The following is a 26,494-nucleotide window of genomic DNA, read 5'->3' on the forward strand; positions in this document are numbered from 1 at the left end:
CAGTCCTTAACAATATAAGACATGTATTTTTGTTTCCTTTTGATCAGACAATGTCAGAGGTTTAAAAGAGAATATTATCTGTTCTGTTCCATGTTTTATTTTAGTGTGACTCCCTTAGTACTGTTTTCAGCACCCCTGGGTTTGTGTTTTAGTTTCCATGTGTGCTGATTATTTTCACCTGCCTCTGATTAGTGTTCGGGACGCTCACCTGTTTAATCCTGCTTTTCGCCACGCTCAGTCTGGCTGTCTGGTTTGCTCAATGCAACAAGTTAAGTGTGTTTTCCGTTTGATTCCTGAGCTAAGTTTTGCCATTGGTTTGCTTGTTTTCCTTGCTAAGTTTTTCCTGTTAGCTTACCATAGCTCCCCGTGCTATCGACACACTTCTTATATTTTTGTATTCCTGCCTGACTGATTTATGGACAGTAAATCATTCTTACCTGCATGCTGCCTCCAGAGTTCCGTCTGCATCCTGGGAAAACAATCCACCTGTGACATTAACTAATGCAAATTTATACTAATTGACAACTGCGACATCATTTGTTTAGAATGCCTTTAAGGATTGAAATAACAAATACAAACATTTTTGTCAGATAATTTTGTTTAGGGCATGGATAAATAGATAGATGGATGGATAGATGGACCCTTATTGTCTGTTAAAAAATAGAAATTCATCTTTGACAGGCTGGAAGACAAGGTTACAGGACAGTACAATAGAAAAAAATAAAACCATAAAAACATAGACACAAAATGTATAATTAAAACAGGTGATGCAACAGTGTTCATCTTTTTTTGTTTAAAGTGACTGTGGCAGTGGTAATGAAAGTTTTTTTTTTGTATAAGTGGGACCTTAAAGCAATGGCCTGATGGTAACAGCTGGAATGATGAGTGCAATGGGTGTGTGGGGTCCTGATACATGGAAGTGGCTATTATTTTACTAGCCTGTTTTGTTAGGAGAAACGTAATATAAAAAACAAAGCAAAAAAAAGAATATTACATGTTTTTCCCTTTGAAAAATCAAGGACCCCTATGCCTTGTCTGGCTTTAGAACAGGGGTGCCCATTACGTCGATCGCGAGCTACCAGTCGACCGCGGGGGGTGTGTCAGTCGATCTCCAGCCAGGCTTTTAAAAAAAATAGACCTAAAAATTAGTGATCATCAATCTTCACCAAGACGTCACTTAAATGACATTCACGGTACCGGAGGGTCTTGTGAGATAAGGCTGGCTGCTGCAAGACCATTATTATGAAAATATGACCGAGAGGAAGGCGAGAAACACTTTTTATTTCAACAGACTCTCGCGCCGTAACTTCCGTCAAAACTCTAAAGGCCGACTGCACATTTCTTATCTTCACAATAAAAGCCCTGCTTCATGCTGCCTGCGCTAACTAAATACAGAGTCTCGGAAAACTGGCGTGCACAAGCGATCCCTCAGAAAGCTGGCGTGCACATCACTTGTGCACGCCAGCTTTCCGAGACTCTTATTTTGTTAGCGCAGGCAACATGAAGCAGGGCTTTTATTGTGAAGATAGGAAATGTGCAGTCGGCCTTAAGAGTTTTGACAGAAGGGACGGCGCGAAAGTCTGTTGAAATAAAAAGTGTTTCTTGCCTTCCTCTCTGTCACATTTTCATAATAATGAACTGGCAGCAGCCAGCGTCATCTCACAAGACCCCCGGGTGCCGTGAATGTCAATCAAGCAAGCTACGGAATTTGCCGCCAATGTTTTTCTTGTAAAGTGTATGGAAGCTGGATGAATTAGATGCCAAAAACCAACCACTTTCATGTGGTATTGTACAGAAAGGACAACTTTTTTTCTCCTCCATTTGAAAATGTGGGCGCTATCATCATTACTGTCTGATTCCAATCAATGCAAGTCATCAGAATCAGGTAATACACCAACTTATATTCTTGTCTTCGTGAAAGAAAGACATCTATATGTGTTACACATGCTTGTATGATCATTAAACACAATTAACTTGTTTACAAAAATGTCTCTTTCATAAATAAATAAATATTATATATATAAATGAGGTAGATCCCCTCGAGTTGGTCAATTGAAAAGTAGCTCGCCTGCAGAAAAAGTGTGGGCACCCCTGCTTTAGAATATAGTCGAATAAGTATCGTGAATGAATTGCACATTGCAATTTTATTGTTTTAACATTAAAAAAATATATATTTGGAAAAATCATGTATCATGGAATAATAACAACAAATTTGGCCATAGGTACAGCAAACATTTACAAAAAAGGGGTTAATCCCGCTATAAAACAAATCTCCCATGGCAGTAATAATAAAAAAACAATCTAAAAAAAAATCCTGTCGAGTAAAATATCTTCAAGAGAAAGATCATAATGACCTTTCAGTCTCACTTATTTTGTCATATCTAAGTTTTCACCAACTAACACAAGAGATGAAATGACTTAAATATAAAATACATACACTTATTGAATTGACAAACAAAAGGTTTAGAAATATTACTTACCCTCCCGAATTTTACGGTAGACACCCGAATTTCAGTGCCTCTCCCGAAAATCTCCCGGGACAACCATTCTCCCGATTTCCAGCCGGACCTAAGTGAGGACAGCCTGTTGTCACGTCCACTTTTCTTCCATAAAAACAGTGTGCCGGCCCAGTCACGTTGTAACATCTACGGCTTTTGGAGAGTGCACAACTGCACACACAACAAGGAGATTATTATATATGTCTCCGTTATCCATAGGTTAAAGTTAAAGTACCAATGATTGTAACACACATACTAGATGTGGCGAAAATATTCTCTGCATTTGACCCATCAACCTTGATCACCCCCTGGGAGGTGAGGGGAGCAGTGGGCAGCAGCGGTGCCACGCCCAGGAATCATTTTTGGTGATGTAACCACCAATACCAACCCTTAATGCTGAGTGCCAAGAAGGGAGGTAATGGGTCCCATTGTTATAGTCTTTGGTATGACTCGGCCGGGATTTGAACTCACGACATACCGATCTCAGGGCGGACACTCCAACCACAAGGCCACTGAGTAGGTCACAAGGCCACTGAGTAGGTTTATCTTTAACCCATAAAGTAGGCAGGCACAGAGCTATTTCTCAGCATGTGTTTATTCCGGCCGGCACGTCAACAACATCCGGAATCCCATCATGCATTGCTTCAAAACTACGGCAAGTAGTAATGTCCCAAAAAAATAATGACAGAGAATAGAACGAGGATGGACAATTCAACCCTAAACTCAGTCCTTTCCTGGTAATTAGATGTCACGGATGCTGCCCATACCTATGCTCCTTCAAAATCTGTGCTACTGGCTGCAAAGCGTTGCACTTTCAAATACAACAATGAGTAGAGTGTTCTGTGTCTGTATATGTGTAAATAAATTAACACTGATATACAAACCCCGTTTCCATGAGTTGGGAAATTGTGTTAGATGTAAATATAAACGGAATACAATGATTTGAAAATCATTTTCAACCCCTATTCAGTTGAATATGCTACAAAGACAACATATTTGATGTTCAAACTATTTTTTTGCAAATAATCATTAACTTTAGAATTTGATGCCAGCAACACGTGACAAAGAAATTGGGAAAGGTGGCAATAAATACTGACAAAGTTGAGGAATTCTCATCAAACACTTATTTGGAACATCCCACAGGTGTGCAGGCTAATTGGGAACAGGTGGGTGCCATGATTGGGTATAAAAACAGCTTCCCAAAAAATGCTCAGTCTTTCACAAGAAAGGATTGGGCGAGGTACACCCCTTTGTCCACAACTGCGTGATCAAATAGTCAAACACTTCAAGAACAACGTTTCTCAAAGTGTAATTGTCACTAAATACAGTTTGTCGCTACATCTGTAAGTGCAAGTAAAAGCTCTACTATGTAAAGCCATTTATCAGCAAACATCCAGAAACGCCACCGGCTTTTCTGGGCCCGAGATCATCTAAGATGGACTGATGCAAAGTGGAAAAGTGTTCTGTGGTCTGAGGAGTCCACATTTCAAATTGCTTTTAGAAATATTCGACATTGTGTCATCCGGACCAAAGGGGAAGCGAACCATCCAGACTGTTATCGACGCAAAGTTCAAAAGCCAGCATCTGTGATGGTATAGGGGTGCACTAGTGCCCAAGGCATTGGTAACTTACACATCTGTGAAGGCACCATTAATGCTAAAAGGTACATGTTTTGGAACAACATATGCTCCCATCTAAGGGCCGTCTTTTTCATGAACGCCCCTGCTTATTTCAGCAAGACAATGCCAAGCCACATTCAGCACGTGTTACAACAGCATGGCTTCGTAAAAAAAGAGTGCGGGTACTTTCCTGGCCCGCCTGCAGTCCAGACCTGTCTCCCATCGAAAATGTGTGGCACATTATGAAGCTGAAAATACGACAGCACAGACCCCGGACTTTTGAACGACTGAAGCTCTACATAAAATAAGAATGGGAAAGAATTCCACTTTCAAAGCTTCAACAATTAGTTTCCTCAGTTCCCAAACGTTTATTGAGTGTTGTTAAAAGAAAAGGTGATGTAACACAGTGGTGAACATGCCCTTTCCCAACTACTTTGGCACGTGTTGCAGCCATGAAATTCTAAGTTAATTATTATTTGCAAAAAAAAAAAATAAAGTTTATGAGCTTGAACATCAAATATCTTGTCTTTGTAGTGCATTCAATTGACTATGGGTTGAAAATGATTTGCAAATCATTGTATTCCGTTTATATTTACATCTAACACAATTTCCTAACTTCCTATGGAAACGGGGTTGGTATATATATATATATATATATATATATATATATATATATATATAAAATACAATATGTTTTAATATTTTGGTGGGGTTCCTGTATATTATAGTATAATTTTCATGGTCAAAATCGCAGAAATTCCATGTTTCCTGATCAAAACAATGCAGCAAATGAGAAGTGAGGCAGACAGAGGCGGTGCCTCCACGGCTACACACAGGCCAATAATGATAATACGGCAACTGTCATTCCAGAAAACATATGCGCTATACACATGTCAGCATTTCCAATAAGTAGGAGTCTGTATAGAGCGGCATACAGAGATATCCAGACCAAGGTCAGTCTGGTTGACGGCTTTATAAGAAACATAGGTAGGTTTTTTGCCCATCAGACTTTCAGACATTACATTACAATGTTTTGTGAAAGAAAAAAAATACTTTTTTGTCGCCTTTTGACCCTTTAAGGCCCATGCAGTAGAATGTGAACAAACAAACTTCAGAATACAGATCATTTATACAGGGAGCAAAATAACTTATTCTTTTGACTGTTACAACCACGTAACCTCTTTTCCCCCCATGAATCTGTCACACAAACAAAATGAGGAGATAAAAATTCACAAAGGTTCACACTATGTGTCATGTTTCCAGTGCATTATTCACATATTGAAAATGTCTTTAGTCGGACACACAACATTCCTGTACAATTCATGCAGGGCTGGAGGAGCCACAGTCAATAATAGCACAGTAAATGAAAAACTCCACTTACCTTAGATGCATTAAATATCCCCCTATTAGTGTTTATTACTTTTGGAATGAACTGCTGTGAATAAGCGGAAGTTGTTTTAAATACTCCCCAGGGATGTGTTGCTGTAAACAAACATGCAATGAAACACATTTAAAACTAATTAACAGCAACTAATCTTGAAGAGCAAAAAAAAAACATCATTCATCACTCTGGCCTACAGACAAAGGAAGCTCTTAGCAAGCTGCCCTCCGGTACAGCCAATAGTTCACACCTTTGATATACAAAGATAGTCTTTTTATTACAAACCCCGTTTCCATATGAGTTGGGAAATTGTGTTAGATGTAAATATAAACGGAATACAATGATTTCAGTTGAATATGCTACAAAGACAATATATTTGATGTTCAAACTGATAAACATTTCTTTGGTAAACAATCATTAACTTTAGAATTTGATGCCAGCAAAACGTGACAAAGAAGTTGGGAAAGGTGGCAATAAATTCTGATAAAGTTGAGGAATGCTAATCCAACACTTATTTGGAACATCCCACAGGTGTGCAGGCTAATTGGGAACAGGTGGGTGCCATGATTGGGTATAAAAACAGCTTCCCAAAAAAGGCTCAGTCTTTCACAAGAAAGGATGGAGCGAGGTACACCCCTTTGTCCATAACTGCATGAGCAAATAGTCAAACAGTTTAAGAACAACGTTTCTCAAAGTCCAATTGCAAGAAATTTAGGGATTTCAACATCTACGGTCCATAATATCATCAAAAGGTTCAGAGAACCTGGAGAAATCACTCCACGTAAGCGGCATGGCCGGAAACCAACATCGAATGACCGTGACCTTCGATCCCTCAGACGGCACTGTATCAAAAGCCGACATCAATCTCTAAAGGATATCACCACGTGGGCTCAGGAACACTTCAGAAAACCACTGTCACTAAATACAGTGTGTCGCTTCATCTGTAAATGCAAGTTGAAGCTCTACTATGCAAAGCGGAAGCCATTTATCAACAACATCCAGAAACGCTGCCGGCTTTTCTGGGCCCGAGATTATCTAAAATGGACTGATGCAAAGTGGAAAAGTGTTCTGTGGTCTGACGAGTCCACATTTCAAATAGTTTTTGGAAATATTCAAATATCTTGTCTTTGTAGTACATTCAATTGAATATGGGTTGAAAAGGACAACCTGACACAATTTCCCAACTCATATGGAATCGGGGTTTGTATGTCACACTGAAGATTTCACCAGGTGTTTTTTGAGTTGCATACAAATCTTTTGTTTTACACAATCCAATTAGTCGACTGGTGGCATTTTATTTCTAAACTGGCATGGCTCTTTAATGTTGTCTACATCCATTCCAACTATGTAGCCAAAAGATTTGTAGTGGTCCACTTAGTTAATTGTGTTTCTGCCAAGGAAGACTCGTTAACTTCCATGGACCATCACATGCATGTTGGCAGAGTTTAGCTCACATGTTCAGCTGCATTCTCCATTTCTGTTTTTCGCCTCCATTATCAGTCAAAGGGATGCCACCAGCGCCGTGAATAATCCATACTGCTCTGCCACCATTGAAGCCAGATCTTTTATCTAAGATAGGATCTTTTTTTTTTTTACCTGCCTAATGATGGCTTCACCACAGGTATTGAAGAGCAAGGGAGAGAAAGCAACCCCGTCAGACTCTTTGAATGAAAATGGATGGATAGACGGATGGATAATCCGCTGAGTAATCAATCTGATATGGAAGTAGCTCGCCGCAGCTGCCATCAATCTGCAGAACCACGCTTAACTACATGTCTCCCTTATGCTGATACACCTTATATACTGCAAGATCCTCAAGAACAAGAGTGTCATACTTTCATTAAGACTCAATTAAAAACAATTATTAGACATACTCTATCTTCTATTCAGAAATTCAATTTTTGAGATTTTGGATGACTTAAGAGGATGATTTTGAGCTACTTAATTTGTTTTTTTATTCGTCTACTTTTGTGTTTTATTTAAAAACACTTTCTCCAACACTGCATTTCATTGTGTCTGGATCATTTCAGCGCATCATCATGTGCTATATTTTTTTTTTTGCCAGAACAAAGGCGTCTTCCAGAGCACACTTTTGCAGTGCAGTTGTAGATGACACAGGAGGAAGTTTTCTAGTAACGGAGAAGATGAATTGCAGATGACAGTTGTGTGCTGCATGTTCCTCTTTATAACAAAGCGACGTATGAATTGATTTAAGTTGTAACACTTGTGTTACCATTTAGTGGTCATTTGTACAGAATATGTACTGTACTGTGCAATCTACTAGGAAAAGTTTCAATCAAGCAATCAATCACAGGTTGATGGCATGGAAGTGCAGTCAATATGCCCTTTTTGGTTCCTAGATCAATAGGTTCCTGTAGAAGTGTGTGGTTTGTGTTTACATCGCACTTCACAGTTCAGAGTACCGTATTTGTGTGACTAAGTCGCAGTTTTTTTCATAGTTTGGCCGGGGGTGCGACTTATACTCAAGAGCGACTTATGTGTGAAATTATTAACACATTACCGTAAAATCCATCTTCTTCCGCTTATCCGAGGTTGGGTCGCGGGGGCAACAGCCTAAGCAGGGAAGCCCAGACATCCCTCTCCCCAGCCACTTCGTCTAGCTCTTCCCAGGGGATCCCGAGGCGTTCCCAGGCCAGCCGGGAGACATAGTCTTCCCAACGTGTCCTGGGTCTTCCCCGTGGCCTCCTACCGGTTGGACGTGCCCTAAACACCTCCCTCGGGAGGCGTTCGGGTGGCATCCTGACCAGATGCCCGAACCACCTCATCTGGCTCCTCTCGATGTGAAGGAGCAGCGGCTTTACTTTGAGTTCCTCCCGGATGGCAGAGCTTCTCACCCTATCTCTAAGGGAGAGCCCCACCACACGGCGGAGGAAACTGTTTTCGGCCGCTTGTACCCGTAATCTTATCCTTTCGGTCATGACCCAAAGCTCATGACCATAGGTGAGGATGGGAACGTAGATCGACCGGTAAATTGAGAGCTTTGCCTTCCGGCTCAGCTCCTTCTTCACCACAACGGATCGGTACAACGTCCGCATTACTGAAGACGCCGCACCGATCTGCCTGTCGATCTCACGATCCACTCTTCCCCCACTCGTGAACAAGACTCCTAGGTACTTGAACTCCTCCACTTGGGGCAGGGTCTCCTCCCCAACCCGGAGATGGCATTCCACCCTTTTCCGGGCGAGAACCATGGACTCGGACTTGGAGTAAAATTACCGTAAAATATCAAATGATATTATTTACCTCATTCTCGTAAGAGACTAGACGTATAAGATCTCATCGGATTTAGCAATTAGAAGTGACAGATTGTTTGGTAAACGTATAGCATGTTCTATATGTAATAATTATTTGAATAACTCTTACCATAATATGTTACGTTAACATACCAGGCAACTTCTCAGTTGGTTATTTATGCCTCATATAACGTACACTTATTCAGCCTGTTGTTCACTATTCTTTATTTATTTTAAATTGCCTTTCAAATGTCTATTCTTGGTGTTGGGTTTTATCAAATAAATTTTCCCCAAAAATGCGACTTATACTCTAGTGCGACTTATAAAGGTTTTTTTCCTTCTTTATTATGCATTTTCGGCAGGTGCGACTTATACTCCAAAAAATGCGTTAGTTTTTATCAATCAGGTGGATGACGTATGGAGGAGGTGTTTAATATATTTCTATACTGATACCATATAAATAAAAAATATATATACAACATAATACTAAAAAGGGAGCAATTGAAATACAAAACAGTCATTTACAAAACGATATGATTTCAAAATAAAGTGTACCGAATTGTTCATAAAAAGTCAGGCTTCTGTCCGCAATGCCCATCAGTCGGAATGTCGTACTCTTGGTTCATGATGAATTCATGGGGGTCAGTTAATTGCTTTTGGTCCATTTCAGCTGTAAATAACAATATATAAATAATAAATGCAGGGGTTTATCGCACGCCGACAAGAAAAACACATCGGCTTTTGCGTTAGCTTGTTAGCATTAGCATTCTTTTCACTCGGGTTGAGGCTAATAACTACACAAATGGAGTGTTACTGACTTAATACTTTTACAACATGTAATAAAGTAAGTAGTTAGTATTTGATTGTATTTACCTTCTTGCCACTCGTGTGCTGCCTACATTTTTTTTACATTTATCCAACAAAGTCAGAGTAGTAAGCATCTGAGGTCATACTCCTCCGTTAAAACGTTTACAAGGGTCTGTCCGCTTCTCGTAACTTCGCTAAAGAAATGAAGTTTCTGCATTTCGAAAGCTCTTTTCGTTCTTCTTTCTCTCTGTATTCAAGTTTGTTATAATAGAACACAAGTAATATAAATTTAAAAAACAAGTCGCCGCGTTAATTCTAATGGTGGTCATGTGTTTAAAAAAAAAAGGTTTTTGGATTACCCGCAACGGTATTTAAACAATCAGTGTTGGACAGCATAGCCCACCCCTGAAAAGGTTCCTGGCTGCTTAGAAAAGAACTCTGAAAGGTTCCAGAAGAATCTATACGGGTAATTTTTGTTATGGGATTTATTTAGATTGTGTAGGTCAGTGACATGTGGTCAAGGAAGACAGGTAAGACAGAGTCATGATGACTGATGAAAAAAACTAAACTAACAACCTTGAGTTATGAGTATACCGTATTTTCCGGATTATAAGGCACACTTATAATCTTATTTTTTTCTCAAAACTCTACACTGTGCCTAATGTACCGAATATTTCTAGGTTTGCTTACCAACCTCAAATCAGTTTTATCTGGTACATGGTCTAATGATAAGTGTGACCAGTAGATGGCAGTCAAACATAAGATGGACTGCCAATATATGGCTTAAGTAAACAACCCAACATTTTATGTTCCATTGAAAATATGAAACAGTACACACAGCGCCCAAAAGTCGCCGCGTTAATTCTAATGGTGGTCGTGTGTTGAAAAAAAATTTTTTTGGAATACCCCCGAGTGTGTTAGAAAAACCAGCATTCAACAGCACAGCCCACTCCGAAAAGGTTCAAAGTCGCTTGGAAAAGACACACCTAGAAAAAAAGAACCCCGAAAGGTTCCTGAAGAACTAAATCCCCGGGTGGTTTTTGGTGGAAACACAGGGAGAACTTTATTTAATATTCCTGAAAAAAAGTTATTGCGGTGGAAAAAGGCTTAATGACCGTCTCAATGGTGACAACTGGTAGTACATGCCAACACCTTATTCAAATAAGGTGGTCTGCACCACTTTTACACTTGTTATAAAACATGAAAATAGTCATAGTACCTGCAACATACCCACTTATTGTTAGGGATAATGTTTGAGAAGAAATTATCGAGTTCGAACCCATTATCGAATCCTCTTATCGATTCTTTTTCGAATCCAGATAGGTTGTTGTGTATAAAAAACCCCACAATATTTGGTTAACAAAAGCTCACTTTTATTTTATAAGAAAATAATAAAATAAACAAATATTGACTGTTAACCCCCTGAAAAATATGTATATGACTGTTGTTACCCAAAGTATATTAAGTGGGATTTTTCAAAAAAACAAATATATACAGTAACACAAAAACAACCTGTCTCTGTGATCACTATACGTGTATAAATAATAATATAGTGTTAAATAAAATCAGTCCCTTGGGCACAAACCTGAAAATAATACAGCTCTCCAAAAAGTGCACTTCTGCTGCTATTGGAACATACTAACTACACACACTATGACACTAAGAACACCACAGTCATCAAGCAAAAATTATTCCCCCTTTACATGAGAGCGAAGCCTGGCAATAATTGCATATTGCCAGTTCTGCCCTCACTATACGTGTTGAGGTTATACAGCTTGGCAGACAGCTAACAAACAATCCAAAGCAGATTAATCCTTTTAGGCTCCTTATTGTTGTTGATCTTGCTTTGTCTTTTCCGATCTTTACTTCTGACTTGCAATGGACTGTTTAAAAAAAAAAATGAAATACACACAATGACAAATGTATAAGCTATGTGATTCAATTAACATACTGAAATGTAATACGCAATATGTAAATATTAGCTTCACACAAATACACAGTACTATCATCCAAAAAATACTTCTGAGTGTTGAAACTATTTCGATGGTGGAAATATACGACTGGCAGCCATTTTAAGTCCCTAAAACGTCCATTGAAACAGTGCACAAAAATCGTTTTTCAATAAACATCTTAGTATCAAACTTAACCACTTTGCACCTTAATATTGAGTTACATAAACAAGTTAAAGAGTTTACTTACCTACTTATCTTTTCCAAGGCTTGTAAGAGCTAACACAACTTGTCGACTTTTCAATTGTCTCAACCCGGAAGTGCCCAAACTAACCCGGAAGTGCCCAAACTAATGACGCGTAGTATTTTCATATCGCCAGTAAGAGTCTACAATCAAATGGGCATAACATTGCAGAATAAGCTAGTCCGGTTACTTTTAGACCTCCACCCCAGATCACACCTCAATCCAACCCACTTCTCCAAAGTGGGCTGGCTCAGGGTGGAGGACAGAGTAAAACAACTTGCACTGAGCCTAGTCTATAAAATCCGCTACACCTCCCTGATACCAAAGTACATGTCAAACTACTTCCTTAATGACCGCCGTAACCACAACACCAGGGGGAGCTCCACAAACCACGTTAAACCCAGATTCCGATCTAACAAAGGTCTTAACTCATTCTCTTTCTATGCCACATCAATGTGGAATGCACTCCCAACAGGTGTAAAAGTAATTGCATCTCTATATTCCTTCAAAACCGCTCTAAAACAACACCTCCAGGCGACTTAAACACTTTACTAATACCCTCCTCCATTCACATCCCATCTCCCCGGATTACAAACAAATCAAATGTACTTCTAATGTATATACTTGTTCTTATGCTATCTGAACTCACTATGTTCTCTGCTGGCTGTACATATCCTACTAAATAAGACCTACACTGTTTCAATGTCCACATTTCTCTGTTGATGCAATTGTTGATGACTGAAGTTCTGATGTCAACCAAAGCTCCTCATTCCACCCCCCGGATTGTAAATAATGTAAATAATTCAATGTACATACTATGATGATTAACTTGTGTGATGACTGTATTATGTTGATAGTATATATTTGTACCATGAATTGATTAACGTGGACCCCGACTTAAACAAGTTGAAAAACTTATTCGGGTGTTACCATTTAGTGGTCAATTGTACGGAATATGTACTGAACTGTGCAATCTACTAATAAAAGTATCAATCAATCAATCAAAAGTCCCACAGGGCATTTCCTGTATGTGGTAAGGGATTCGTTACCAGGGATTCGAATAAAGAACCAACTCTTTTTCTTTACTATAGTGGCCTCGATAACGGGAACCGGTTCTCAAAAAAGGATCCAAGTTCATGGAATCGGTTCTTTTCTTATCGAACACCCAGGAGAACCGATTTCGGACATAATCCCTACTTATTGTACAAACAATTTTATAGTATGCGCACACTATTAGTTCTTATCTTACAGATCAGTCAATAGGCTCAAACCACTGTTTGAAACACTTTTGTAAATTAGAAACATTTTTTTGACAAAATGAATTTATGTGTTCATAGGTCAAGATGAAGATTTCCGAAGCTATTGTGCATTGTTGTTTGCGGTCCCCGTCAGCGGGATCGGGTTTGGACCTCTAAACCCTACACTCCACGCGCTGGATGATGTGAGTTTCTGGGTCATTAACAGATGCAGCTTAGTACAGTAGAGTCACTCTATTCTATTACAATCCTAGGGACAATCTACAATGTTATGTCTTCTCCAGACTGACAGAGACCAAGCCATTGCTGAGCAAAGCCTACACAATGGAAAGTAAGTTATTATATGATTCAATATCATAATTATTTATATTTGTCAACAAAAAAAATACTGTAAAAACATTTAAAGAGATCCAATAAGGAGAACTAGTAGATCATTTTCACAATAATGTTGTATTATGATAGTCACTGGTTTGCAGCGATTGTATATCCAACTGCAGAAGTAAAACTACAGTTTTGTGACATACCAAACTACTTCATTTTTCCCTAACAGTGTCAGTCAAAAGTACTTTCTCGTTGTAAAGGCACCATTTGTTTATACCTTTCTTTTACGGATAAAATAGCAGGTGTTATTTATTGATATGGGATTTATTTAGATCCTGTAGGGGAGGTAAGACATAGAGTCATGATGACTGATGAAAACAACTAAACTAACAACCTTGGGATATGCGTATACCGTATTTTCCGGATTATAAGGCGCACTTAAAATAGTTTTTTTTCCCTCTCAAAAGTGCGCCTTATTACCCGGTACGCCTAATGTACGGAATAATTTTGGTTTTGCTTACCAACCTCGAATCAATTTTATTTTGTACATGGTGTGATGATAAGTGTGACCAGTAGATGGCAGTCAAACATAAGAGATACGTGTTAACTGCCAATATGATGGCAATATGGCTTAAGTAAACAACACCGACATTGTATATGTTCCACTGAAAATATAGAACATTACACACGGCGCTCAAAAATCTATCAAAAATGTTTTAGTACAACTTTGGTAAGCTATGAAGCCGCCCTACTTGATGGATTGTCGGCGCATTAAACATACGAGTATTATGGTGTGTGTATAAGGCAAGACATTATCTGGCGTTTTGTTTTTGCAATATTATGCAAAAGGAACTTTTCTTACCTTCTGGTACCAGCTGACACATTTCCAGGTGAGGATATGCTGCTCCGTTATTGATTGAAGTAAAGTCTGAATGTCATTAAAACAGTTAGCGCCATCTTTTGACACTTCTTCCACTCCCGTCCTTGCACGCTACACCGGTACAACAAAGATGAAGGGGAGAAGACGCTGCAGATGGTGAACCACGTAAATAAGACCGCCCACATAATGGCGCATCCTGAAGCGACTGTCAGAAAACGGCTTGAAAATTATCCGTAAAACATCATCGTTGCGACCAAAGAGCCACTATTACATGTTATGTAGACCACAAGGAAGTGTTTGCCATTGAGAAAAAAATATATATATATTTGGCCCCTTTAATGCACCCTATAATCCGGAAAATACAGTAATTGAGATATGTTCTTCACATTTTCAAAAAGTCTTACATCCTATTCAAGTATTTTCCATGCAAAATTTTGCGACATCATAAACCACATGTAAACACCTTTAAAACATGTTTTTATTAATCTAGTTTCAAGTAAATTACGTCGATAATTTGTCTTATGGTTCATGTAAGCATACTGAGTGATACTAGGTGCCAGGTTCAAACACTGATGACATCTATCAAACAGACAAAGAAGCAAGGAATTAAACAGACAGAATTCTATTTAGCTCAATTGAGGAGAAACATCTGGGCTGTACTCTTGTACAGTGTTTACCATGGAAAAGCAAATGTCTGGGGTATTTCCTTTGAGCTGCTTCTCCATAAACACACCATCAGCAACTTCTCCATATTTTCAATAATAAATGTCCGCCATTTCAACGTCCTTAGCTGGCGTATCATTCTCATTCCAAAAACACGTACAATTAGGAACTCGTGTCCCAAGGTACCACTGTATTTGATTGCCGGGTAAACACATGACACAAAAAAACACTTCCCTTACTAATCAATGTGTAACACGTGGGGATTTATTCTGCCTCTTTAGAGAACCGAAGGCTGCACACTGAAAAATCTGGATAAGATATACTGTTACACTCCAATTTACCAGCCATGAATCTCTTCGCTCGTGACTGGCATAGTACCTAATTGTCGAGTGAGTACACCGTTAATGTTGAGTCAGTACTTTCTTGGCTTGATTTCCCATGCAGCATCCCTTTTGTCAAGCCAGCATCTAGCAAAGAAAGAGAATTGGTTCCCCAAACTCTTATAACCAGCATTGAGTGCACAGGAGCACAACTATCAAGACAATCTGAGACACCAGTTCGACCCAAAGTACTCCAAGGAACTCATCCCTTAAAGCCTGAAACTGAACGAGAAGGACGCTCATTTAAAAGTAAGCTGTGCAGTTGTGGGACTTTGTAGTAGCAAGCGGCGTTACCTATCTGAAATACTAGCACCATGAAATTCATGAGAAAATTCAGACCATGCATTTGCCTGATCACCATTGCTTTTGATGTACATCGTGAGTCATGTATAGTTTGCAGTGTGTGCATATATAAAGTGCATACTATAAAAGGATTTTACATAATGAGTTTTGTTACGATAACTAAAATGTATAATTATTACTTGTATAGTTTAATGTTAATATAAAAATAAATACAATAGAAGTAAATGATATATACATGTGTTACATTTCTAATTAATTTAAAAAGTGAAAAATTATGACAATATAATATAGTAAACATACAATTAATTATATGAAATATTGTAGAACAACATTTTACACATAAAATGTAATAAATGGTTTTATTTACATCATACATATTTGTATGTATATATATATATATATATATATATATATATATATATATATATATATATATATATATATATATATGTGTGTGTGTGTATATCTATATATATCTATATCTATATCTATATCTACATATATATATATATATGTGTGTATATCTATATATATATATATATATATATATATATATATATATATATATATATATATATATATATATATATATATATATATATATATATATATATATATATATATACGGTACACCTAATGTACGGAATAGTTAAATATATACATATATACATGTATGTATATACATATACATGTATGTCTATATATATATATATATAGATACGGTACGCCTAATGTACGGAATAGTTAAATATATACATATATGTATATACATATGCATGTATGTCTATATATATATATATATATATATATATATATATATATACGGTACACCTAATGTACGGAATAGTTAAATATATACATGTATGTATATATATATACATGTATGTCTATATATATATATATATATATATATATATATACGGTGCGCCTAATGTACGGAATAGTTAAATATATACATATATACATGTATGTATATACATATACACGTATGTCTATATATGTATATATATATATATATATACGGTACGCCTAATGTACGGAATAGTTAAATATATACATATATACATGTATGTATATACATATACATGTATGTCTATATATATATATATATATATATATATATATATATATATATTTATTTATATGTATATTTATATGTATATATATATATGTATATATGGAGAGTTTCCTCAGGAAAATTAAAAGTATGTATATGTATATATATATACATATATATATATGTATGTGTATATATATATATATATATATATATATATATTTATATATATATTTATATATGTATGTATATATATGTGTGTGTATATATGTGTATATATATATATATATATATATATATATATATATATATATACACATTATATGATCAGGATATTATATCACACTGTTACATAATATATGAAATATATTAATAATTTATACAATTATAATTCTAAAATGAATTTTAAGTTTAATTTTGATCATTGTTTTAATGATCTATACATTGGTATCCAAACTCTTTCCACAGAGGGTCATATACTGCAAAATGAGATAATACTACAATTGCTGATTGAAGATGCTCTAACTGTTTCAGTGTACATCAAAATATACGAAGCGATTTCATGTTCTACCTTTCATGTTACAGGTGACAAAGAGTTATGATTGTTCTAATATAATTTATTGAAAACTAATATATTTTCAGAACATTTGGTGGGGCGGGCAATAAAAAACTAACTGCAGGCCATGAATGGCCCCTGGGCCACACTTTGGACACCCTTGATTTATACACATATACATGCATCTAGCTATATATATATACATAATAACTTAGTGTATATAATTTGATACCATAACATAATAGTGTATAGTTTTTCTGTTATTATAGAATATTATGTTACAGTATTTTATTTAAAAACCAAGTACAATATATTATTGAGCTAACTTAATCCAACAAACACATTTCTTTGTTGATTTATTGCTTTTTGAAGATGGAATGTAGTCAGCTATTTCAAATTATTTTGTTATATATATATATATATATATATATATATATATATATATATATATATATATATATATATATATATATATATATATAATAAAATAGTATTATATTAATACAGCTTTGTTTTGGTTTATTCCTAGTATGTTTACATCATGTGATCCCACAAGTAAGCAGCAACACGCTAATGATGTTCCTTTCCTTTCTACAGTGCTGTCCACCAAGAGTAAGCCATCATACTTCTCTGCTGAGAAAGCAAACATTTCAACTTCATACTCACAGCCACAGATGTCCACTTCCTCTCCCACAATCCACAAATCAAAACACCACCATGGTTCCCCACACCCTCCATTATTTCCACATCATCAAACTGAGATCCCAGACACCTTTCCTGATCCTTCTCCTCTAATCCCACATGAGCATATTTCCCCCTTTCCGCCATCATCCTCTTTAAATTCGGCCCTCACTGTCTCGCCGCAGAGTTCAGCTTTACTCCTCAATGCCTGCCGATCGAAGCCATTACAAAAAGGCTCAATATCACCTGTCCTCCCACAGAAGTTACAATCATCCCAGTTACTTCTTGAACCAATCCCATCAGCGACGCCTTCCCAATCACCAACAAGCAATCTAAAGAGCCCGAACCAATCCCACCAGGAGTCTCTGCTTTTAGATCATTCCCTTCACTTTCCTTCATCGCCTATATCATCCAGCACAAATCCACCTCAAGGAGGCTTGAATATATTGTTTTCCGGCTCACCTGGAGTCAGCCACTTGCCTATGAATAAATGTGGCTCTAGCTCATTAACATATGCAGACGCCACAGGTTTTATGTCCTCTACTCCAACGACAAGTGTTGAATCACTTCCGTCGTATCTTTTGAAAGGCACACAGGATCCTTTGAAGGCTGTGGAGATGGAAGAGGAAGACACACCAACAGGTATGTGGATTGTTTGGCTGGAGATGTTAGTTTTTGAGTTATTCTTATCACAGTGGTGCCGCAGGATACGGGTTTCATCGTTTCTGCGACATAGCTTGTACTAAAGATGTCCGATACAGCTTTTTCTCTTCCGATACGATACTAATATCGGCACAAATCATAGTAAGCCCTAGGGCTGTATTTATCAAGCGTCTTAGAGGGCCATTTTTCACTTAAGTCCTAAGAATTTGCGAAATTTAGTCCTACTCTCAAACTTGAAAATAAAAGCTATTTATCAACTTTCTTAAGTTTCTTTCTCCTACTCTCCACGATATTTAAGAGACCTTCAGAGGTGTCTTAAGTGGTTAGGAGTTGCCAGCGGGCGATGGCACTGAGGCGAGAAGGATGTCCTGGCTTTGTTCGATGACGAGCAGCTGATCAAACGGTATCGTTTGGACAGAGCGGGTATTATTTTTGTCACAGATTTAATAAGGGGCGTCATCTCATGAGCAACATAGAGCCACCCACACCAGTTTCAAATTAGTTGCCTAATTAATGAACTCGAAAGAAAAGGAAACATTTATTTTTGATTCATTGCCAATATGGTTTGTTTTGTATTATTTTGTAGTTTATTATCAAAATATACACTCCCATTGTCCACTTCAATATATCTAAGATATTTCTTTATTAGACAAGGGATTCCCTTCCGTGATTGGTCATTTCTGTGGACACAGAAATTACGTCACCTAAATTTCCGTTTACGGCACATAGTGATGTCGTAATTCAGCTCTGAGTGTGACACTTAAGATTCCGTCCTACACTTTGCTGAAAGTGTGAGTAAGACGCTTGATAAATAACGTTTAAGTGCAGCTTTCAGCGAATAATTTCTTTACTCATAAGTCAATTCTTAGCAGACTTCTTAGGAGTAATTCTAAGAAGCTTGATAAATACGGCCCCTGGTATTATTTTGTTGTGTGGTATGTTAGCAAACAATGTTAGGTATTGGAATGGAAAACTGCTGTCTTTAAGGGGGAATAGTACACACAAATGAATTAAACTACTCAGTGGTCTAATGGTTAGAGCAGGGGTCTCAGACACGCGGAAAATGGCCCATCCATCCATCCATCTTCCGCTTATCCGAGGTTGGGTCGCGGGGGCAACAGCCTAAGCAGGGAAACCCAGACTTCCCTCTCCCCAGCCACTTCGTCTAGCTCTTCCCGGGGGATCCCGAGGCGTTCCCAGGCCAGCCGGGAGACATAGTCTTCCCAGCGTGTCCTGGGTCTTCCCCGTGGCCTCCTACCGGTTGGACGTGCCCTAAACACCTCCCTAGGGAGGCGTTCGGGTGGCATCCTGACCAGATGCCCGAACCACCTCTTCTGGCTCCTCTCGATGTGAGGGAGCAGCGGCTTTACTTTGAATTCCTCCCGGATGGCAGAGGTTCTCACCCTATCTCTAAGAGAGAGCCCCGCCACACGGCGGAGGAAACTCATTTCGGCAACTTGTACCCGTGATCTTATCCTTTCGGTCATGACCCAAAGCTCATGACCATAGGTGAGGATGGGAACGTAGATCGACCGGTAAATTGAGAGCTTTGCCTTCCGGCTCAGCTCCTTCTTCACCACAATGGATCGGTACAACGTCCGCATTACTGAAGACGCCGCACCGATCCGCCTGTCAAATGGCCCGCGATACGTTATTTTGCGGCCCCCACCTCAATATGAAAGTTTAATGTTTGTGCGGCCTGCGAGTTTTATATGAATGGCGCTTGACAGCATTGTGTTATTTGGCTCCAAAATGGCTCTTTCAACATTCTGGGTTGCCTACCCCTGCGTTAGTGGAAAAGCGGCAAATGAGTGGAAGCGACAGAGTTGTTGCCATGGAGACGAGGGTTTTCTTATGTGCCTGGCTGCAGTCAAACCGCGACACCTGTCCGTCAGTATTAACAGTCCCCGAGAACTCGGACCAATTCAAATCATTTTTTTTTTTTTTTATTTAATTTGCATCGCCTCACACGATGAACACTACATGTATTTCTATATGAGGCCGGATAACACTCTGGGAGCCGTCACTTTTTAGCGCTCGCTATCCAGGTACTTTCCCGGCTATTATCCATTGACCGCCGTGTTGCTGTAGGGAGGAAAAGCAGAACAACACACATTGCAGAAATAACATTAATCTCTGTGCGTCGGCTAAATACAAATATATTCTACAACCCCAGACATGTCTTTTTCAAAGCCTGCAGTGAAGAGAAGGGTTAGTGATGAGCAAAGACAATTCCAGGAAAAGTGGGGGATGCAATATTACTTTGTTGAGCATAGGAGTGTCTTATTTGCACAGAGAAAGTTGCGGTGCACAATGGATACAATTTCAAACGTCATGATACAACTAGACATGCTGAGGAGTGTGCAACATTTTTTTTAAGAAATATTTTCTTGCGGCCGGGCTTCACCCAAACTCTGAATCCAGTGGCCCCCAGGTAAATTGAGTTTGAGACCCCTGAGTTAGTGTCCGCCCTGAGATGGGTAGGTTGTGAGTCATATTAAAGACTATAAAAATGGGACCCATTACCTCCCTGCTTGGCACTCAGCATCAAGGGTTGGAATTGGGGGTTAAATCACCATATATGATTCCCGGGCGCAGCCACCGCTGCTGCTCACTACTCGCCTCACCTCCCAGTGGGTGAACAAGAGCATGGGTCAAATGCAGAGGACAAATTTCGCCACACCTTTAGTGTGACATTGTACTTTAACTTTAACTTATAAACCCAGTAAGTTGAAAGATGCGGACACATTTGTTACTGAATACTCCCTAATAAATGTTGCTTTGGAGACTTTGTAATATGCAACTTTGGTTATGTGATACTTGGTTATATTGACAAATGTGCTTAAGACAGGTGTCAAATGTACGGCCCAATCAGACCCGCGAACAGGTTTTAACCGGCCCCCGGGATGAGTTTGCTAAGTATAAAAATGAGCTGAAATTTTTGAATGAAAGAAACTGCTGTTCTAAATGTGTCCACTAGATGTCGCAATATTAATTATTTGTATCTTTGTAGATTATGCTACATATGTAAAAAAAAAACCTCCCAAAAAATGTGTTGACTGTTGAACATTATCACATAATTTATTCAGAAAGTATAAAGATAAGGAGAGAATACTATTAACTGCAACATCTAAGTGTGAAAAACAAAACAATACAACAATATTTTGATTTGCACATTTTCAGAATGTGCTTGTTCTATTTTCAAACAAAGAAAAAAAAATATTTTTTTAAGTTATTGTGCTGTGATTTTACCAGTCCGGTCCACTTGGGAGTAAATTTTTCTCCACGTGGCCCCCGATGTAAAATAAGTTTGACACCCCTGACTTAAAACAATGTTCGCTGAATGACACTGGTTACATTTGTGTAGCTTCTGTTCAAGTGTCTGCTCAGCTGGGTTAAAAGACCAACCTTTCGTGCTTATTGGAGGACATTTAGCTGTCCAGTGTTGCACAAATATATTGCAACCTTATATCAGAGTGTTTGGAATACAAGCAGATATAATCGGATACTTGTTTAATGGCTGATATTTTGCCGGGACATCGCTACCTTGCACCTTCAAAAACGTGTTTTGCCGAACCGCGTCGCCCATTGGAAATTAATTCAAATCACTTTAATCCCTGCCTGGGCCTCCAAGAACAGCATCATTTTAACATTTAAAAAGCCTTTTAAAAAGTAAAACTAACTTTCAGAAAAGAACTATTGTGTCAAAAACAATACGATATAATTATTTGATATATTTTCAAGGCCAACATTCCTTATTTGGTGTTATCGACTCATGCTTCGGTATTGTGCAGACCAGCAGTGCTGAACTGAAACTGTTTTATCAAATCCTTCAAAGTCTCAGGTCTTTTTTTTTTAAGATTTCTTTAATTCAATGAATATCATCCATTTAATGTTTTAGCACTGTCCTTCACATTCACTTTCTTCCTTGGTAGTGAGTAAGGATGATGTTTTGATTGGACCTTACGGGTTTCACTGTGACATTGGTATTGCCAAGTAACAGCTGGGAAGCCGGTAAACCAAAGTTTTGCTTTTAACCATTAGCTTAACAACTACCCGTATCCTGAGGTACCATATTGTAATAAGATAGACTTGTATTCAACCCACAGTGGACAAATAACCTTATGTCCAGATTTCCTAGGATAGTTTGTCAATAAATGCTTGTTTTTCCACAGATAGTGAAAGTGACATGTCCTGTGACAGCCTGGATTTGACAGCATAAGACTCTTCAAATCAAGTAGGAGAGAATAACATTCCATAGATGTTCCACTGTATAAACAACAGACTTCACCCTTGCTCCTGATGGGTGGTGGTTAGGGCCTTGCATGGCAGCTCCCGCCATAAGTTTGTCAATGTATGTGTGAATGGGTGAATGTGGAAGTAGTGTCAAAGCGCTGTGAGTACCTTGAATGTAGAAAAGCGCTATACAAGTATTACCCATTCATAACCCAGAGGACATGATCTTCCTGAGGAGACCTAAAGTAGACTTTATTATCGTAGCTGACTTGGTTTGTTGCTTTAAAAGTTATTACTTTGCATTATTCATCAAAAGCTTGAAAATACCCGAGGCAGAGGTGGTAAAGGTGCAAGTGCAGTGAAGGAAAAGAACAAAGTACTTATATAGTGCTGTAATTTATCCCTAATGACCTATAATGCTTCTTTAAAAGTGTTGAAGCAAAAATGATGTCTGCGGTGGTGAGGATAGTACGTTTGGCCTTTAATCTTTCTGTTGTTTTTCTACTACTTTTATAAACGTGGGCCCATGCTGATAGATGCACTTTTTCAAGGTATTCAACAACATAAGTACACACTGGTACTAAACTACATTAAGCTCTATGCCACAGTCTAACTGAATTACAGTGGTACCTTGGAGTACAAGTGCCTCATCTTACGAGTTTGTCAGGATACGAGCTATTTTTCTGTTAAAAAATGGATGATATTTATTGAATTAAAGAAATAAATCAAAAACAGGTAGTCAACTTGATGAAGCAGTTGGAGTGTATGTAGCACTGTTAGTTTGCACCACACTGAAGCAGAATGAGTCAACAACGCCAGCCAAGGATGTTTAAATATTATCAAAACGGTGGACATTTATCCATGAAAATATGGACAAGCTGCTAATGGTGTGTTTGACTGATAAACAGCTGGAAGGAGATACTGTATAATCTGCTTTCCAAGGCAAATGCCGTGCATTATTGTATTCATTCAAAAAAGTACTTTAGTTTGTAGTACATTCTATTGTATTGATTTGCGTGCAATATTTCTTATATTACAGTTTCTTTTTATTTTAAAAAGGGATTTTATGTCTTTTTCAAGGATGACCCTTGTCACAGAACCAACTAAAAATGTATATTCCGAGGTACCACTGTATTTTGCAGCCTTACAATTGTCTCTGCATGACTTTAAAGCTATGCTATGTTTTAAAACATGGGTTTGCACTAATTATAGTGCTCAATTGTATTATTTTGTCTTAAAAAAACAGACTTGTGGAAATGTACGGCCTAATTTTTTGATGTGGAAGATGATAAATACCCCTTGAAATCATTGGTAGAGCCTCTCCTATAGCGTTCACTTAAAGAGACAGTGCACACTAAATTATTACAAGACTTGGGACTCTGGTAGTGTTTAGCGTAGTCCAGTGTTCTAACATTGAGATTTGTGTACAGTATAATAGAGTGACTTGGAAAAAAATGTCGTTGTCTTACTGTTGGCTCTCTGTCCAGGGCCACGGTGGCGCTGTAAACACGTCAGTTGGTATTCAAAGAGCTTGTAGTGAACCTACTAACCTGAATAAAAACAACCGTAAATGAAAGTATTTGCAAGACCTATTTTTGAAATACAAAATAAAGTTATCTTATACGTTGGGGCAGTTCTGATTTCGCCCTTTGAACCCTGCCTAGCAACAGATGTGACGCAAGCAGGATAAATAAACAGAGCAGCTGAATTTATCGATGTTGCTGTGTCTGCTAGTCGGTTTACATTTGCATTTCATGTGTGAATTTTGGCAAAAAAAAGTGTATCATGTGATTTAAATAGTAAACTGTTAAGCAGTGTGTTTATTTAAAATACATTATTTTTATACATTCCAAAAGTACTGAGAAATGTAAATATTGTCTGCCTTGCTGTAATGATATTGTTTTTTCAGTTCCTTCAGGATTTGGCATACTTTGTGGAGAGATGTCTGATAATATCGGCAGGCCGATATTGTCGGCAGATAAATGCTTTAAAATGTAATATCGTAAATTATCGTGATCGCTCTCAAACAGTAAAATTAATGACTTTTTAAAGCGCCCCTGTACGGAGCGGTACATATCCCAGTCAGCAGGCCCTCCCCTCTCTAACACACAGTTATGCGCATAGCTCGGTTGGTAGAGTGGCCATGCCAGCATCTTGAGGGTTGCAGGTTCGATTCCCGCTTCCGCCATCCTAGTTACTGCCGTTGTGTCCTTGGGCAAGACACTTTACCCACCTGCTCCCAGTGCCACCCACACTGGTTTAAATGTAACTTACATATTGGGTTTCACTGTGTAAAGCGCTTTAAGTCACTAGAGAAAAGCGCTATATAAATATAATTCACTTCACTTCACTTCACAACACAGGAGTTGACAACTGCAGCATGAGAGGTTTACTGGTGACGCTTGATGACCTCATCAAACCGCCCCGAGCACAGCATAACAACAAGAGTGTGTTGTTGCCGGTGCCGCAGCCGTGGCTAACAAGACAGCGAGCTCAGTGACTGACTAACGATACAATATCTATGGTTTGGGATTATTTTAAAGGGTGTCTGACGGATAAAAAGCAGGCAATTTGCGATGACTGCAAAAAGTTGGTTATGCGAGGAGGAAGCAAGACGTCTTCCCTTAAAACGAGCCATTAGATCTCCCACCTCTTCAAGAATCATAAAGAGATACACGATGAATGCAAGCGGAAGATGGATGAAAAGCAAACACGGAAAAAAAGTAGTACCACACGGTTCTCGCTTAAAAACTCCGCCAACAAAACACAAAAATATAACAAAAACCACCCCAGGACCAAAGCCTAGGTTGTGGTCAGGGACAACGCACGCAGTATGGCAAAAGCTACGGTGGAGTTTGGTATGGATAGTCTGCCCTGCACGGCGCACACTTTGCAGGTTGCAGTGAACGAAGGTGCCCTGTCTCAACGCAGCATTTCAAAAGCTCTGGCTGACTGGTAGGCCACTTCAAGCACTCACCACTAGTTTGCAGCATATTTGTGTTACTCATACAAATACGTTAGAGCAGGGTCCCTTGCACTAAGGGAGGACTATATTGTCAACTTTATTACTCTAGTATACTTTGGACTGAAGTTGTGTGCTTTCAATGTTTTTGTAGCTATTGTTTGAGGCATGTTTAAAAGAAAAATGAATGCACTTTGTGAAAGTCAAAGTATAGTATTTCCCATAGTTGTAGTGGGTGTCAGGATTTCATCTCAGAGAGAGCATTTCCCAAATTCCAAACTGCTGTTTAGAGGCATGTTAAAAAAAAATAATGCACTTTGTGACTTCAATAATAAATATGGCAGTGCCATGTTGGCACTTTTTTCCATGCCATTATCGGACATTTCTACTTTTTTGTGATTGTTGCAACCAAGAATGCCTAATTTGCAGCTTTTTTAGACACTTTTTGCAAAAGTTGCAATGTTTTGAAGCTTATTTTATTTCCAAAAACATTAAACTCGACGCGTTATTTTGTGATTGGTTATCATTGCTTTTAAGTGTTCCTCTGTAACCGTTGCATCAAACAGAACAGGATTTTAACACAAATTAGAAAACAAACTATTGATGTTTTACTCATTTTGTACAGCACGGATGTAGAAGTTGACACTTGATGGCAGAAAAACACATACTTAGACCTAATTGTCAAATTACTGTACTATTTTAATGCATTATAACTGATAATAGTAATAATTAATTACAGCAAGAAACCCCACAAAAGCTTCCTTATGTCCTTTCTATTCATGTT

General features: G+C 38.2%; 2 protein-coding genes across 2 annotated transcripts in view; both read left to right on the forward strand.

Annotated features, from left to right (window-relative positions):
- The window catches only part of zbbx (zinc finger, B-box domain containing), a 64,664-nt gene extending 51,429 nt beyond the window's left edge, over positions 1-13,235 (forward strand). The window contains exon 13 of the mRNA XM_061918130.1: positions 13,090-13,235. Within this exon, the coding sequence (XP_061774114.1) occupies positions 13,090-13,235 (146 nt within the window). The remainder of the gene's footprint in view (positions 1-13,089) is intronic.
- Positions 13,236-13,268: 33 nt separating this feature from the next.
- LOC133564984 (proton channel OtopLc-like) lies at positions 13,269-24,218 on the forward strand. The gene is made up of 4 exons (XM_061919484.1): positions 13,269-13,339; positions 15,317-15,501; positions 17,766-18,491; positions 22,688-24,218. Exons 1-4 carry the CDS (start codon positions 13,275-13,277, stop codon positions 22,732-22,734), a joined length of 1,023 nt encoding a protein of 340 aa, XP_061775468.1. The 5' UTR covers positions 13,269-13,274; the 3' UTR covers positions 22,735-24,218.
- The last annotated feature ends 2,276 nt before the right edge of the window (positions 24,219-26,494 follow it).

Source organism: Nerophis ophidion, linkage group LG13, assembly GCF_033978795.1.
Source record: "Nerophis ophidion isolate RoL-2023_Sa linkage group LG13, RoL_Noph_v1.0, whole genome shotgun sequence".
NCBI lineage: Eukaryota > Metazoa > Chordata > Actinopteri > Syngnathiformes > Syngnathidae > Nerophis > Nerophis ophidion.

Coding starts and splice junctions, on each gene's coding strand:
- LOC133564984 (XM_061919484.1), top strand. CDS start 13,275: ATGTTATGTCTTCTCCAGACTGACAGAGACCAAGCCATTGCTGAGCAA. Junction 13,340..15,316: donor CAAAGCCTACACAATGGAAA/GTAAGTTATTAT, acceptor TTTCCCATGCAG/CATCCCTTTTGTCAAGCCAG. Junction 18,492..22,687: donor AGAGGAAGACACACCAACAG/GTATGTGGATTG, acceptor GTTTTTCCACAG/ATAGTGAAAGTGACATGTCC.